This window comes from Natrix helvetica (genome assembly GCF_964273705.1).
Source record: "Natrix helvetica genome assembly, chromosome: 6".
NCBI lineage: Eukaryota > Metazoa > Chordata > Lepidosauria > Squamata > Natricidae > Natrix > Natrix helvetica.
The window spans coordinates 69,014,198-69,030,951 of NC_138553.1; the positions used below are offsets into that span (position 1 = coordinate 69,014,198).

The 16,754-nt window shown below is 39.9% G+C and overlaps 1 protein-coding gene across 1 annotated transcript; it reads right to left on the bottom strand.

The window, feature by feature from the left end:
• Positions 1-667: 667 nt before the first annotated feature.
• Positions 668-16,676, bottom strand: CRELD2 (cysteine rich with EGF like domains 2). The gene is made up of 10 exons (XM_081958171.1): positions 16,412-16,676; positions 14,206-14,288; positions 11,720-11,830; positions 8,959-9,050; positions 7,118-7,294; positions 4,512-4,607; positions 3,636-3,719; positions 3,013-3,108; positions 2,764-2,904; positions 668-1,170 (listed from the first exon to the last, which is right to left on the bottom strand). The coding sequence occupies exons 1-10, from the start codon at positions 16,574-16,576 to the stop codon at positions 1,118-1,120; spliced, it is 1,098 nt and encodes a 365-aa protein (XP_081814297.1). The 5' UTR covers positions 16,577-16,676; the 3' UTR covers positions 668-1,117.
• Positions 16,677-16,754: the final 78 nt, after the last annotated feature.

Below are 16,754 nucleotides of genomic sequence, written 5' to 3' on the forward strand. Positions count from 1 at the left end.
GAATTTTTGATGCTGTGGTCTGATTTTGACTTACCTGTAATTCACAATTGATCTACATATTTTTTTAAAGTGTAAAGGCAATTGAAAATTAAGATAGATCACATTCTGTTGGCTCAGTGGCTAAGATGCTGAGCTTGTCGATCAGAAAGGTTGGCAGTTTCGTGGTTCGAATCCCTAGCGCCGTGTAACGGAGTGAGCTCCCGTTACTTGTCCCAGCTTCTGCCAACCTAGCAGTTCGAAAGCATGTAAAAATGCAAGTAGAAAAATAAGAAACACCTTTGGTGGGAAGGTAATAGCGTTCCGTGTGCCTTCGGTGTTTAGTCACGACCACGAAGACATCTTCGGATAGCGCTGGCTTTTCGGCTTTGAGATGGAGATGAGCACTGTCCCCTAGAGTCGGGAACAACTAGCACATATGTGCGAGGGGAACTTTTATCTTTTAAAGGACAATTAAGTACTCATTTGTTCCTAAAGATTATAATTTCTTCTATTTTGATGGACAGAGGGTTATTCCAACAGAATTAGAACTGCCATTTTTACAATATAAAGCTGAAGTCTTACAATTCATGAGGAACCATTGGTATCATGAGCTATAAATGATGGTTAATAAGCCTTAGACACATAAAAATGATTTTGAGAACTAAAAATGAATACCATCACACAAAGCTTACAGAAAATACAAAGCAGCCACAATAAATCTTTAATGACAAAGTTGACCATCAAGATTTTACTCATTTTTCCCAAATGCCAGTCTTCTTTTACCAACATTGAAAAGACATTAAAAAAATCCAGATCTAAAAGTCTTTTGTTTGCTAAGCACTTTCCTTTTCTATTGCTCCACAAATGACAAATAATGCTGAAATGGGCACAATCCAGTCGATTTAAGCAAATGTCACTAATCACTTCTACTAGGATAGTATAATGCCTGTATAAAAAGTAGTCATTGTTCTTATTCTGTACAGAAATGCAATTTTGAGCACAATTAATCATTCACTTCCAAAGGGAATCATACTGGCAACCTGCACTTATATAACACCATTTACATGTCACCTTGCGTAGTGGTTTTCAGTTCAATAACTTAAGGGTTAGATGTCGATGTCTCATCTTGGAATGTAGATCATAATTCTTCATGGGTATCAGATGAACTTATATTTGCTGATGTTTTCTCTTCTGTCAAAATGAACGAATCTTAATTAAATGTAATTCCTACATAGTCACACTACTGCTATTGCCTAGTATTCAGAAGTGCCAATGCTTGTGTAGAAATTGTATTGATGCGCCCAGGGAGGGCAATGGCCTATTTTTCTTTATGTTGGCAAGATACCATTCCAGAGAGACTTTTGTCTACTCTTGTGCTGGAAGGAGAAATGGAAAGCCCTTAAAAGCACATGAAATATCGTGCATAAGATGGGGGGGTCTTACCATATATTTTTTTAAAGCAGCCAGTACTTCTATTGTTCTTATTTTCAGGGGATGTCTTACCTGCTTATCCTAGGACCACCACAGCCATGCCTCCCATGCCCTGACACCTCTTGCACCACTGCCCAACTTCTGTGGTCGCTTGCGGCCAGACACTGTGAGGCTCATCGCACTGGTGCTGCCGCTCGCAGGAGGCTGTGTGGCACATCGTACTGTAGTGCATGTGAGAGGCAGCATAGGTGTGAGTCTCATGGTGTTCTACCACGAACGGTGACACCGGCGCTATGCACCATGTGCCGTCTGGCCACGAGCGGTGGCACTGGAGCGATGCACCACATGGCATCCACCCGCAAGTGGCCGAAAGCGGCTGCAGATGTCGGGCAGTGGCATAACAGCTGTCGGGGCATAGGAAGCCTGGCTGCGGCAATCCTATGGTAAGTGGCTGCGGGGTGCTCCGCCCCACCATTCCCGCCCTAGTTTGATTTTTACACCTGCGCCTCATCCCACCTCGGACAACCAGGTGGTGGGTGGGGCTTAACTAGGGCTTATTTTTGGGGTAGGGCTTAGGCAAATGCGTGAAAATTGTTCTAAGGCTCGTTTTTGGGGTAAGTCACATTTTCGGGGAAACACAGTATATATATTCTCTTTTCAAACCATATGAATGTCCACCCAATACTTGTACTAAGAGAATATGTACTAAAAGAATAATGCAGACGGGAATGTACACTGTCATCAGTAAGTATTCTTCTACATAGTTCATAATGTTGCACCTGCAAGGATGTCTGTACTTAAAGGTTGTACAATCTAAGTTTCTGAAATCCTTACTACAGATTCTTTGCTCCATTGCTAGTAGTTCTTGAGCTGAACTTGACTGTACTACAGTTGAGACTCAATCGTGGCTTAAATAAATTTGGGGAGCTGAATCTCTAGCCTACTTTTTGGTAGACAGATACTCATCTGTTACATTGCATGACACAATCTTCTCACAGCCTGACTCTTGCTTTTGTTCTCAACTTTATTGTTGCATTCACCACTCTGTCTTCTTAATGTGGCGCCTTCCATGTTGGATGGCCAACATCAGAATTCCCACTCTAGCTGGAGAACAACAGGCTGGAAAGGGTTAACTTAGGTCGACATAATTATTGGTGCAAAATTGCTGGTGAGTTTCATGGCAGGATTTGGTCTTTATGATTTTAATACCAGGAATCACTTAGAAAATGTAGTGATCAGCTTGAAATGTAAAAATTTATTTAAAGGGAACACTGAAACTTGCTTTGTATTAGTAATAATGTAGTAACTACATTACTCTCCCCCGTAAATCCCACTGGAAAGACCACTACTCACCTGCTTTTATAGATGGAACACAGATGCCATCTTTGTCTTCAAAGCCCTCTGAGCAGATACATTTGTAACCTCCTGGAGTATTAATACAATTGGTATTTTCTCCTGTGCACATTTCTTCGGTGTGTGAACACTCATCTACATCTACAAAAATGTATGGTAAATTGAAATTTAACTATATGCAGATGAATCATTAAATAATATTAACAGTTCCAAAAATGTTGTATATCCATGATGTTGTAATAATCTAACCTGTGCATGTTTCTTCTTTCATTTCATAGCCTGTTACACAGCTTTTACATTTATTAGGCCCTTCTCCTGTACATCCCAGGCAGCTAAGATCACATGCTAAAACGTAAAATAAAAATTCCATTAAGATGGAGTTCTTGCTCTTTGAGCATCATTATTTACTCGGAGACATTTCATTACACAACTAGGTAACACAGTTGGGATGAGTGTGGGTTTTGCTGCACATTTATATATAGTAACAAGTCATTACATTTAACAGGCACAGTTAGCTAGAGAAAATGCAAAATTAATGGACACACAATTAACGAGGCAATAGTTACACTCATGACTAAAGTATTTGTATAAAAATATTTGCATTAAGTTGAGTCCTCAGTCATGTTCCCCCCACATTTTCAATTTAACAAGCGTATTAGGGAAATCTGAAAGAGCACACAAAATGCACTGCCAAGACTTAAATGTCAAATGCAGTGCCATATCAAACTTTAAATTTGAAATTACAGTGAAGGTCCACTAATTATTTTGAAAACTTCATTCCTAACAATCAATTGGCACTTTTGTTAGTATGTAATAACCAATTAAGCTGTCTACGCATATTGTGATTTATTCAGAAATAGTAAAAAATGAACCTTTGCAGGCGAAAGAACCATCTGTGTTCCAACAATATTGATCAGAATTGCAAGGAGATTCTTCTACTTCACATTCATCCACATCTGAAAAAAATGAATCCACATTCAAGGTTATAGCCAGAATAATGGACACGTTCAAAACTTTAAAAGAAATCTGATATGCTAAAATATAGATTGCACTGTATTAGTTATATTTAATCAAACATTAAATGATCTTTATGATTTACACAGTTGTCCGCTTTGTTTCTTTTCTAAAAACAAATGATCCACAAACAGGAATAGTGAAAGAAGAGGCAAAATAAATCAGAAGTAGGTTGATAAACTGTGAAGACGTCTCTTATCTGCAAAACTAGTTCTGGCTGCTTAACAAATTATGGTTACAATATGTGAATGTATCAGTTTCCCAATATTATTTAATAAATACAACTACAGATCATTTAATTCTCCTCCCATCTTTGCCATTATTTTAAAACTAAACAGTTAACCATTAAATAATTGAATTTATTTATGACGAAAAAATAAAAGCTATTATCTTACAAAGTAAGCACAGAGGTGGGAGAACTTGATATGAATAAGCTAAAGAGCTACAATTTTGCTATATTTAAAAACTTCCCTTCTTGAGAAATGATAGGCAGCATAAACATCTATAGTGCATATGAGAAAGAGAAGATGATCATTCATCCTTTAGATCAGGGGTATCAAACCCACATCATCATGGCGGCATCACATGACGTAGTGGGACCTTTCCTCCCGGATATGGGCGCGACCAGCCCATGACGCATCTGCCCCCCTGGGCTGGGAGTGTGATAGCCCTGCTTTAGATTAATAAATTATTTGGCAGATTTTTAAAAAGAAGTATCACATAGCCATTCTTACCTACACAGGCGTTTTCGTTTCTAAGCCAACCTCCTTTACAATCTTTACAGTCCTTGTTGGTTGCCCCGGTACATGTTTTACATGAATCATGACACGCTATTAAGAGAAGCAACATTTGCAAGATTGTTATGGACATACAGTACTTGAAAAAGTTTGCAACTGAAGCCAAAAAGAAAGCAGCTGCACAAAATATTGCTTCTTTTTCCACATTTTATTTTCATTTCTGAGTCATTCCTGGAATAGGAATTTTATAGCTACCGTATTTTTCGGAGTATAAGACGCTCCCTAATTTTGAAGGAAGAAAACAGGAAAAAAAAAGTTTCTGCTTCTGCCTACCAGCATCCATTGGTAGTAATCTGGCTAGCGTCCTTGCAGCAAACAGCAAATGGCCTGGCCAGGTTCAGCAGCCTGATTCAGGAGGAGCAGCTGATTGAAGGGTGGAATACTCCCAAGCAGCTGTTCCAGGCTGCAGGGATTGCCACAGACCATCGCTGCCTGTGTGCCTCGCATTTTCCGGCAGTTCCAGGTGGCGGGAGATCCTCACTTCCACTCGGATTTTGATAATGAGCAGCACAGATTTTTTTAGCCATTTAAAGCAAACCCTATCACCCTACGTGGATTTAACTGGAGTGGGTGGGGTGGGGATGATTTTCATGGGGGCAGAAGAGGGACTTGGCTGCTTAAAGAAGCTGGCCCATCGCTGGTGGCACTTGGGATTGCTGAAGCCCTCTTGGAGGGACACCTGCTGCGGGGCCCAGACCCTTCCCGTACAAGGGCATTTACAGTAACAATGCGTTGGTTAACATTGCCTCCCACAGCTATTTCCTCCTCTCCTTAAATCCTCTTTCCTCTGCATGAGCTAAACTTTTGCGGTGTAAAACTGAAACCAGGTGCTCTTGTGAGATGGTGTGGGAGCTCCTTGGGAGAGGCGAGGACAAGCTTGATGTTTCCTCTCTCCCAACCCCTTTCCTCTTTCCCCACCTTTCGCCAACCTGACTGTGATCTTAGCTCGTGGCTTCTTGGCTTATCTTTGCTTTTCTTCCGCCTGCCCCATTCTGTGAGCTGGAACGCTGAGGAGGTACGACAGAAACACGTGAAAGTGAGAAGTAAAAAAACAAAACAAATGCGAAGTTTCAGCCAGTAGAGGCTTGGCAGCGGGGTTGCCGAGGAACAAGAGGGTGCAAATCCGAGGAGAAGAAGGTGGCTGTTTTCCTCCTGAAGGGACTCCTTTTCCCCACCCCTTTCCCTGGGTTCATAGGGAATCACTAGCCTCTGCAAGCTCTCTCGCCCCCTTTGCCCGCCCCCCCCCCCCCTTTCATGAGGATTGTAATGTTCTTGGGAAGGTGATCATGCTTTAAAAATGTTAGGAGAAGAGGAGGGAGAAAAAGGGCTTTTTGGGTGGCGGTTTTCAGCAGGTTCCAAGCGCAGCTCCCCCCCCCCCCCAGTTACTCAGAGGCTTTTGTATATGCCGCCCTCCTACAAATGAGAGGTGCCTCAGAGACGCTAGATTTCTCAGGACGCTAGATTGGGAAGTTAAAAACCTGGAATGGGATACAATCGAGCTTGATTCAAAGGCTTTGGCTTTGGATCGCTGCGCTGCCGCCCAACAATGTTGTTACAGTGATCTCTGCAGAGCCCACTTCACCTGCCCCTTCTCGGGCAGTTCCGGGAATCAGGCTCCATATGGAAGTGAGGATTCCTCCCCCCCCCCGGAACCACCTGAAAATGCGATGCACGGAGCGGGTGACCAGAAGTTATGACCAGAACACACAAAACTCCTGATCTAGCCAAATACACTAAGATTGAAATACCCAGAATCATGGATCTTATCATTCTCTGTCTCATTACCTACTTTTATTTTGGGGACCAGAACACATCACCTCCAGTATACCAAGAAAAGCATGGATTAACACCAGACAAACTATAAAGCAGAAAACAATATGGAGCCCTTGGTGGTCTCTGAACTTACCTTAACTTACTAAGGAGAAAACCACATCCCTATGACACTGGCAGGTATATGTAGGGAGCAAACCACACACATACTCACTAACAGTGATGAGGTAATCTAGTTCATAATGAAGTGTAGGCAAATAAGCTCAGAGGGCACAAGGACAATCCTAAACATTGTATATTCTCTTATTTGGGATGAATCTAAAAACCAGGTGCATGAGGGCATTTTTAAAAAGAAGGGTTATATTTTATAATTAAAAGCATTTTAAAAATATATAATATATAAAACTTCAATGGCACAATTAATTACATTAAATTGATGTATTGCCTACTTGCCCATTAATACATTGCTCAATCACCATAACATTATAACCGTTAACTACTATGCAAACTGAAAAGATTATTAGGCTGTACAGTACTATACTGCATTTGTTGTGTTCAATAATGCAAGTTACGTTTCCTAAACAGGAGGAATTAATAACATTGACATAAATGGAACTGTTGAATTTTATGCACTCACTTCATCTTGTTTTGTACATTAATTACATGCATATTCAATATCCAGCAAATATTTACTACAAAATAAATTGCGAATGTACGAAATCAAAGATGCTAATTAACCAATAACCCCAAATAATATAAGCATGTAAACATACCTATGCAAACAGAATGTGTATCATTTCTGTAAGAGTTGTAGAATCCATCAGAACAGTCCAAACAGAATTCTCCTTGATACTCCTTTTTGCACTTGCATGATCCATCACCAGCTCTAGTGCCATCTCCATCACAATCGCCATTTCCATGGCAAGGCCTTTCTGATCCCCCACGACAAGCTTCAAATAAGCAGAACATTTACATCACAGGTAAAACAAAATGTTTTGTTACAGTTTCTCTTGCTGTAGCTCAATCTTAGTATACTGTAGTTATCTGTACGTTTCATGATGAATAGGAAACCTATAAAGACATTTTATCTGTGTTTCAACTAAAAGTGTCAGAAATATTTAAACATGTTTAATAACCACCTGCAGGCTCTGCAACTTATTCTATAGGTTATCTAAGGGACTGCCTCTCACTAATTACTTCTACTCATCCTAGCAGGTGAGTAGGAGAAGCAGGTTGCAAGTCCTGCCTGCCTGATCGGATACAGTAGACGAGCCTTTTCTGCTATGGCACCCGCCCTCTGGAACATCATTCCATCTGAGGTGAAGTTACCCAAATCCTTGTGGACTTTTGCAGAGCCCTCAAAAATGTGGTTTTAATCAGGCCTGCAGATCCCCTGGCAATAGAAAACACCCATATTGTCCCACATATGACATTCTAATTAACCCTCTTGCGATTTTGGTTTTACTTATGTCAACTGTTTACTTCATCTTTATATTTGGCTTTAATAGTTGGCTTTATTGTGTGCTTCCCAGAGTCACCTTATGTGAGATGGGTGGCCATATAAATTTGATAAAATAAATAGATATAATATGTGGGGTGTGTGTGTGAGAAATCCCACATATCTTCCTATTGGATAACACCAACTTTTACTCACTTACCCCACCCCTACCCCTTATCTTATAACTCTTCAGTAATGTATCACTGATATATTGCTTTCTTTTTTTTGCTCTGCAAGCACAGGAGAAATAACAACTTTTTTTAAAAAAAGAATCTCCCTCATCTTAGCGTAGAAGATAAACATCTAGTGATATATCCAACTGAAGCATTTGCTCTTAAATAAGGCTATTATTAGAAATTTAGCTGCTTATTGCATCCTTCATAATCCTTCCGAAACTTATTTAAAGAAGTTCATTTAACTGATTTCATTCCAATACTTTCATTGTCTATCACAGTGATGACTAACCTTTTTTGTCATTGTGTGCCAAAAGCGTGCACATGCGTGACAGTGCACACATACGTGCCTGCACCCATAATGCAATGCATGCGCAACACACTCACACAGCGCCCTGTTTGGGGTCTAGCAGGCCTCCCTACAGCCGCCTGGGACCAAAAATGGGCCACGGAGGCAGCACCCCACACTCTGCTCCCCCCACCCCCCGCGCATGCATGACCTCCCACCCCCCTGCATCTTCCGCATGCGCCCCGACCTCCACAAATGTGCGGCAGAGACCTGAAAATCAGCTGGCCAGCAGGAGGTGTGTGTGCATGCTGAGTGGAGTGGAGCTGAGCTGAGGCAATGGCTCTGCGTGGCACCTGTGGCACACATCCCATAGGTCCGCCATCACAGGTCTATCATGTCTCTAGACCAGTGTTTCTCAACCTTGGTGACTTTAAGTCCTGTGGACTTCAACTCCCAGAATCCCCCAGCCTGGGAGTTGAAGTCCACAGGACTTAAAGTCGCCAAGGTTGAGAAACACTGGTCTAGACAAAAACCTGATTTTTCAGCAGAATTCACAACATTGATGGCACAAATGATGCTTAATTATCTATATCAAAACTTTTCAATTCTACTAATATGAAATACTCCAGTATTTATCTATTCAAGTTTAATTACCAACACAGTCTGGTCCATGTGTTCCAGCAGAGCAGCAAACTTCAATTGTTTCAATACAAAACCACTTAAACAAATCAGGGTGTTTCTTCTTCCTGTAAGAATAAAATAATTCATAAACATGACGTATGTTCGTGAATTTCATGCTAACCCGTGCAAGTTACACACCAACATTAATTTCTGCAAAAAGAGATCAAGAGATCAACTACAACTTGCCACTGAATTCAAAAAGGCAATAATGTAAAGACCTTACAATATGTGTATATATTATGAATTGTCAGCCACTTTTGCTCTGCCATTTCAACCTGTAGCATTCTATACACAGAGAGCTTCATCTCTTGATTCAGAATAAAGAAGTGAGCAACTGACAATTAATTGTACAAGTGAAGCAGGGTATTGCAGTACGATTGTTTCCTACCTCATTATAACAAACCTGTTCATTTGAGAACAATGTAAAACAACTTTTGTAAAACAACTTTTAACAGTGTGAGAATCTAATGACTTAAATTATTATGCTTGATCTTTTTAACTGTAACACAAACCACTTTTTAAGGGGAGCAAAAAGATCAGCTAACTTCCCTTGCTGTAAGTAGTATGTTGTACCACAACTACCTGCACTGGCCAGGTGGGCGTAATTTTTTTTGAGAAGTTGCACTACAATTTCCTACCAGAGCATCAGATTATGTAGTGGATGTTAAACTACACCCATCATTATTTCCAGCCATACTTAAAAAAAAGACGCCACAGTGGATAATGAGATTGAATTTTGATTGGCACTAGCAGAAGCTTGTATTCTCAATTGCTGACTGATCTCTGTCTGTATTCATTTGCAACCTACTTATTGCAGTATTTGGTCTAAGCCATAAGCATCAAAGTTAGGCATAACTCTAACTCTATAACTAGGATGTTAACTATACTATCTATCGTACTTAAAAAATCTTAGAATAAAACCCTATGAGGTCAGGAAGTGCATCAGACCAGGGGTTCATCAAGTGAAATACTGAACAAGATAGCAAGAGAAAACTAATTTAGGACACACTCTTAGAAACACAAGGCATTAATAATTAGAATAATTACCTGTGTGAAAAATGGCAGCAAAGTTAAAAAAGTCAAGAGAAGAGGAGAATAGCAATAGCACTTAAATACCGCTTCACAGTGCTTTACAGCCTCTCCTATCGGTTTAGAGTCAGCATATTGTCCCCCAAAAGAAAAAGGGCTGTGTCCAGGACATTTTTTTTAAGAATAAAAGGACTTTAAATTAAGGCTACAATCTGATAATTAGTAACTGGTGATATTCATTTGAGGAGAAAGTCATATCTTTTTAACCCCTCTCTCATATTTGAAATATGATTAAAGGTTTCAGTAGCTCTGCAGCAGCAGCTAGAGACAACTGACAACCACGAGGACAACTGACAACCACACACACACACAGACTGGGCATAATAATTTTTAACAGCAGAGTTTTACAAAAAAACAATAGCTACAGATCTTACATAGGTAGACCTTTGTCAGTGGAATCTATGAAAATGCCATTAAGCTCAAAATTATCAGAAGAGTACAAGGAAGAGGCTTTAACTTAACTTAACCAGGGATCACTAATCAAGGGCAAGGTATCATTACAAATGTGTAAAAGAAAAAAATTAGTATGAATGCATGTTCCACACAAACACACACCAAAACCCTGAAATATGTATTCAATAAAAAAAATTCTAGCAAAATGTAGCTGTATCTCAAGAACCAAAAACTGGTTTGTAGGATTTGCAGCTAAGTGATGATATACAAGGAAGAACAACTTGCCCTTCTGATCCCAGGTAGTGCTGTCAGGGCTGGTAGTTAGATAAATTCTCTTCTTTAGTTGCAAATGGAGAAGATGCGATCTGGAATTGACAAGAACCTTATCATGGAATCCTAGGAAATAATGTCTAGAATGCTTATCACGTGCATTACTGTAGCATCTAGCAGCCATGTATAGCAAAAATAATGGAAATCTCAATACTAAATGCCACCAATAAAGAATATGCCAGGCTTCTGCAGGATATTGAAGTTTGTTTACAAAACTTCAAGAATGATTATATCCATCCACTGATGATAAAAAAAACCTCAGGGTAGCCTACCTACAATGGATATATATCAACTTAGTGCAATAAGCCATCATTAATTGCTTTTGCTTATAATCATACTGATACATTAAATTGGAAATATATGTCTCAAGGGGACACTCCAAGGAATTTGATGTATACTTACACTATACTGTGCCATTCATAAAGCACCTGCCTTATTTAGATGCTTGCACCCTAAATGGGTATAGCCAACTGGATACCCTCCAGATGCTTTGGCATAGTTATTGCTGAAGAATTACGGACATAGCAGTCTAAAAATTCTGTAGGGCACTGAGTAATCTACCACTGTTTAACAAGGTGGGAGGTGAAGGGGGGAAACAGCTGCACTAAATTCAATCTACTTTTAGTCTGCACAAAATCTTTGAAAATAGTTTTTGATATTTTAAAACCATTGGCACAACACAAATGCTGCAGCAAAAACAAATTTATCCTACTCATGTAGGTTTAACTAAAGTATATAGCAAATAAGCATGCCTTATCAATTTAACAGCCAAAGGGGAATTATGTTACCAAACTACAGCTTAAAATGGGCTTTTAATGCATTTAATATTACTTTAGATTGTCTATGTTTTAAAACATCCCTACCTTTACCATGCACTTCTTACAGCCAATATTTAAACAAGTTTTATTGTAGTTTTACTTACCGTTTGAACCACCAAGTTTCTATATGTTCTTCATGCTCCTCAACCATGTTGTTGCATTCAAAGTTACTACTGTCACATAGATTTTCTATAATTTCTACAAGGCGAATTTCACTACATAAAAACAAAACAAAACAAAAGAGTTGAACCCTTTCTGACAGTGCTGAAGTGTCCATAAAAATTAAAGCACATATCTAAAAAAAATCAAGTGTTGCTATTAACTTTTAATATTATATAATCTACAACTACAATGTCCTTGAGGAATACAGGCTGTCTAGAAACTTGAAATATAAACAAACAAACAATCAATCTATTTTAAGCTGAAGTAGCTTACAGTAATAAAATATTCAGCATCCCAAGACTGCAAAACTTAGAAAAGAGCTCTCTGCTGAAGGAAACTCCCTGCTTGGAAGGCTTTCAGCTACACAGCTAATGGACAGATCAATATAATGCAACAAGCTACCTTTATGTGCTTTTTCTTATCAGCAGACTGATAAAATTAATGAAATTAAATTGGAAATACAGGTCTTAATGGGACACTCCAATGAATGTGTTGTATACTTTCACTGTACTGTGCCATTGGCTGTGACAAAGGTTTAGGCAGTACCCAGAGACAAGAGAGAACCTTTTCAGCAGGCAGCAGCAGGTTGCAATTCTATTGGTTTCCCCATTGTCTTTCTGGGGAAGCCAGTGGAGAACATTGCAAATAGCAATCACATGATCATGGAATGCCAGTTCTAAGTACAAACAGGTTGCCAAGCACACAGCTCCAAATCACGTGACCCCAGAGGAATCCGATGTTTTGTAATGGTTGGAAGTGTTTTATAGGCTATCACATCATTTCCAAGGCCATTTTTAATACACACTACCACTGTTGTGACTAGGAACCACCAATATATACTATATATTATGACATAATATATTTCTTAAAGAAGATTTAGGGATTTGAGAACTGTGAGGGCTGGGATAAATAAGAATTCCAAAAAACAATCTTCCTTTTCTTTTCTCACTTGTTTCAATTAGAGCCTCGATCAAGGCTGATTTGAAATTAGATTTTAAAATGACAGAGTACAAGGATGAACATGGAAAAAATGTTATACTGGACAGGCAAAATTAATAACAGGGATGTACAAAGAGCAGATCAAGAAAGTGACCTGGTAAATTTTTAAATATTGGATTTATAAAAGAGGCTTGTAAAAAGAATTTTGTGAGAAGGTACAAAGAACAAATGAAAATATTTCTACATTATTTAATGGTATTAAAGATCAAGATAGTTAGAAGTAAATGGAAGTTAGCTTATTTGACCTATGTTAAATTTGGTATGCTTTAACCTTAATTGACTTTTGTCTATATCAGGATTGAAATGGCTATATAGATTTGTTTATAGATAAGAGCTAGGATAGGGGAAGAAATATTTATACTTGTGATGAAATCACTTATTTATGTATTTCTTTACTATTTCTTTATATTTTATTCTTTTTCTTCCTCTTCTTCATCTATTTTTTCTTTTTCTTTAGTTTATATTAGTCTTTGCTGTTATAATTGTAATCTTTAATAAAATTACTGTTACAAATAAACTGGCAAAGAATTCAGCCAAATGGACCCATGAAGGAACTGGGTGATATCTGAAGGATTCGCTACAAGGTCCCATGGAAGCCTTAGTAATGCGCTGAAACCAAAAGACTGATGAGACTTTGGACAGAATTGCACCTAGGAGACTTCTCCCAATCCTTCACACCCATCATTCCTCATGGTTCATGGAGGAACTGAGGGATCTTCTGAAACAGGTTAAGAGATATATAGAGCAATGGTCCTCAATCTTTCAGCTCCGTGGACAAGTGGCGGCAGGTGGCAGGGATGGTTTCATCTGTGCAACTCAATTCCGTGCATGTGCAAATGGTGCTCACCTACCACTTGCATGGACCAGTTCCCAATGAGACCCGGTCTGTGGACCCTTGGTCTAGAGCACCGCTGGAGAAAAACAAAGGATGACTCTGATTGTATGCAACTTAAAGCCGCTATTAAGGTCTATCTCGTGGCAATAAAAGTGGCAAAATAACACTATTTCTCCTCCCTTATTGCTTCTGTAGAATATCGCCATCAGCCCTGTTCTGGATCACTTCATTCCTCTTAGGCCAGGGTGGGGGTCAGATGATCATCTCCAGGGCCATGAATTGAACACCTGTCAGATAAAATCGCTCGGATTCATTCCCAGTTAGAACCCACGTGCAGAGCAGGTCCTTGTGAGACATTTTGCCCAGTAATTTGGAAACAGTTTGATCCTGTTAGCCTTAAGGAAGTGGACACGATTCTATGCACTGTAAATGCAACCACTTATCAATTAGGCTATCCTACTGTCTTTAAGCAGAGTCAAGTACTTAACTCTAAATTAACAGGATTTCTGTTTTATATACTGTATTCAGTCCCAGGCATCTTGATCACTGCAAAGCATATTAGCACACTGAGAAGAAAAATAATATCTGCTATACCTTGATTCATATTTTGATAATGTTTTTTCTTCCCACGCTGTATTGCCACCTCCAAAGTTCTTCTTTGCTGTGTCTGTTAGACCCTTCAGAACACAAGTTTGATAAAATGACATTTTTCAAAATATTGTTTTTACCACCAAAAAGCAGACACTTTTTCAAAAAAACGTATACCCTAGCCTCAGTACACTATACATTATAATCAATTATATATTTGTAATAACAAAAGTTACTTTTTGGTTTCCCTCTTTCTGAAGAATAGTTTATAAAGAAATTTGAAAGCAACAGGTTACTCTATTTCTTCATTTTTATTTACTCTATCAAGGTCCATAAGAAATATTTACAGAAAGTATACATACAATACAGAAATGTATTACTCTGCAGATGAATTAACTTACTTTTTTTAAAGCTTTTGAAACTTCAGATCCATACGAAGGTTTAGCTCTATTAATTGATAGATTATTGCTTTTCCTACCTGTTTGCATCCAAACCAGCAAATATTAAGCAGCATTTTTGAAAACACTCTTTGTATATTTTGTATAGTTCCCAACAAATATTTTCTCAGGGCATCAGTTAAGGTACTACATGCTTGAGTTTTAAAAAGGTTGGAATCTGATTTTTCCATGTTACGTTCACATGCTATGTACCAGCCTAACTTAAATACATTTCCCTATCTGTAGCACCATAACATTGAATTAGGAAATGTTTTAACAAATGCTTTTTATCACGGTTTAAAATTAAAGGATTTTTTTTAAAGAAACACTTCTAGAACATGAGAGCCAGTTTGCATTGACAGAGGTGCTAGTACTGGCAGTCCTTGATTTATGATCATAAGGTAAAGATTACCCCGCACATGCGTGCTAGTCGTTTCCGGATCTAGGGGCGGTGCTCATCTCCGTTTCTAAGCCAAAGAGCCAGCACTGTCTGAAGACGTCTCCGTGGTCATGTGGCTGGCATGACTAAACGCCAAAGGCACACGGAGCACTGTTACCTTCCCACCAAAGTGGTCCCTATTTATCTATTGCATTTTTACATGCTCAAACTGCTAGGTTGGCAAAAGCTGGGACAAGTAACGGGAGCTCACTCCATTATGTGGCACTAGGGATTCGAACCACTGAACTGCCGACCTTCTGAGCCACCCTGGTCCTTATGTCCATAATTGAGCCTGAAATTTCTACTGTGAAACAAAGCAGTTGTTTTACATTTTTTGCCACAGTTGTTAGGTGAATCACTGCAGTTGTTGAAGCCATTGTTAAACAAATCTAGTTTTCTCTACATTGACTTGGCTTGTTGGAAGCCGGCTGGGAATGGTAATCACATGACCGTAGAAAAGTGTCACATCATAAATACATGCTAGTTTGATTTTTGATCACAAGGACATGATCGCATGCCGCTGTAACTGGTTGCAAGTGTGAAAAATGGTCATGTCACTTTTTATTTTTTTAAAAACTTCCAATGGTCATTGAACGAATGGTTATATAAGTCGAGGACTACCTGCATAGGCTCTGAAGTCTTGCCCTGCTTTTTATGCATGAAAGCTGGCTGGGTCATTTTGGGCCTGTCTCTCTCTCTCTCTCTGTGTCTTTCTTTCTCTGATCTCTCTCTCTGTGTCTTTCTTTCTCTGATCTCTCTCTGTCTGTCTGTCTTTCTTTCTCTGATCTCTGTCTGTCTTTCTTTCTCTGATCTCTCTCTCTCTGTCTCTCTTTCTCGTCTCTTTCTGTCTCTCTCATTTCTCTTTCACTCTTTGCCTCTCTCATCTCTTTCTCGACTCTCTTTCTGTCTCTCTCATGTCTCTTTGTCTCTCTTTCTCTGTCGTCTCTTTCTGTCATCTCTCTCTCTCCCCCCTCCCTCTCTCAGCCCAGCCCACCTCATAGGGTTGTTGTTGGGGGGGGGGCAGGGACGCAGGAATGTTAAGAAAGTTCGCCGTCTCGAGTTAATTTCTGAAGCCTCCCTGTTAAGGACACACCCCTAACTAATAATGCTACTAAAAATAATCCCGCACACAAGTATTTTGTGTACACGGAATACAGTAAACGGGTAATTTGTTGGTGTTGCCATTAAAAAAACAACTAGTTTTAATGAGGGGGCGGGGAAAGCCAACTTTCTCCTACTATTTGGGACCGTTAAGCCAGCTGTGGGCTCGCAGTTAAGGTCCCTCTCTCCCTCCGCCGCCGAGAAAAGGCGCCCTCAGCTTCCCTGCCTCTCCCACCTGAGTGAACCGGTCGACGATCCCTCGACAGGTGCTGCAGGCTTGCCGGAGCCTCTCCTCAGGGGAGCCCAGAGCCGGCGACGCGGGCGGGAAGGAGAGGAGGGCCAGGAGGCTGAGGAAAGCAAAAGCTTCCAGCCATCTCCGCGGAGCCCGACCAGCTCTCATCGCTTGAAGCAACGCAAGCCAGCTTCGAAGGCCGGCTCTGCCACCGGCCTTCTCATTCAGAACTCTTTCGCTTTTTTTTTCTTTTTAACACCCGCCCACGTTCACCTCCCGCCAATCGCTGGGCTCGCAGTGGAGACCCTCGTGCTGTTTCCCAACACGTGGTCCAATCGCGGCTCGC

Excerpts from the sequence above, each read along its gene's own strand:
- CRELD2 (XM_081958171.1), bottom strand. The coding sequence starts at position 16,576 with ATGAGAGCTGGTCGGGCTCCGCGGAGATGGCTGGAAGCTTTTGCTTTC. Across the intron at positions 11,831-14,205 it reads TTATCAAAATATGAATCAAG|TGAAATTCGCCTTGTAGAAA; the intron begins GTATAGCAGATA and ends GTTTTTATGTAG. Across the intron at positions 4,608-7,117 it reads TACACATTCTGTTTGCATAG|CGTGTCATGATTCATGTAAA; the intron begins GTATGTTTACAT and ends TTCTCTTAATAG.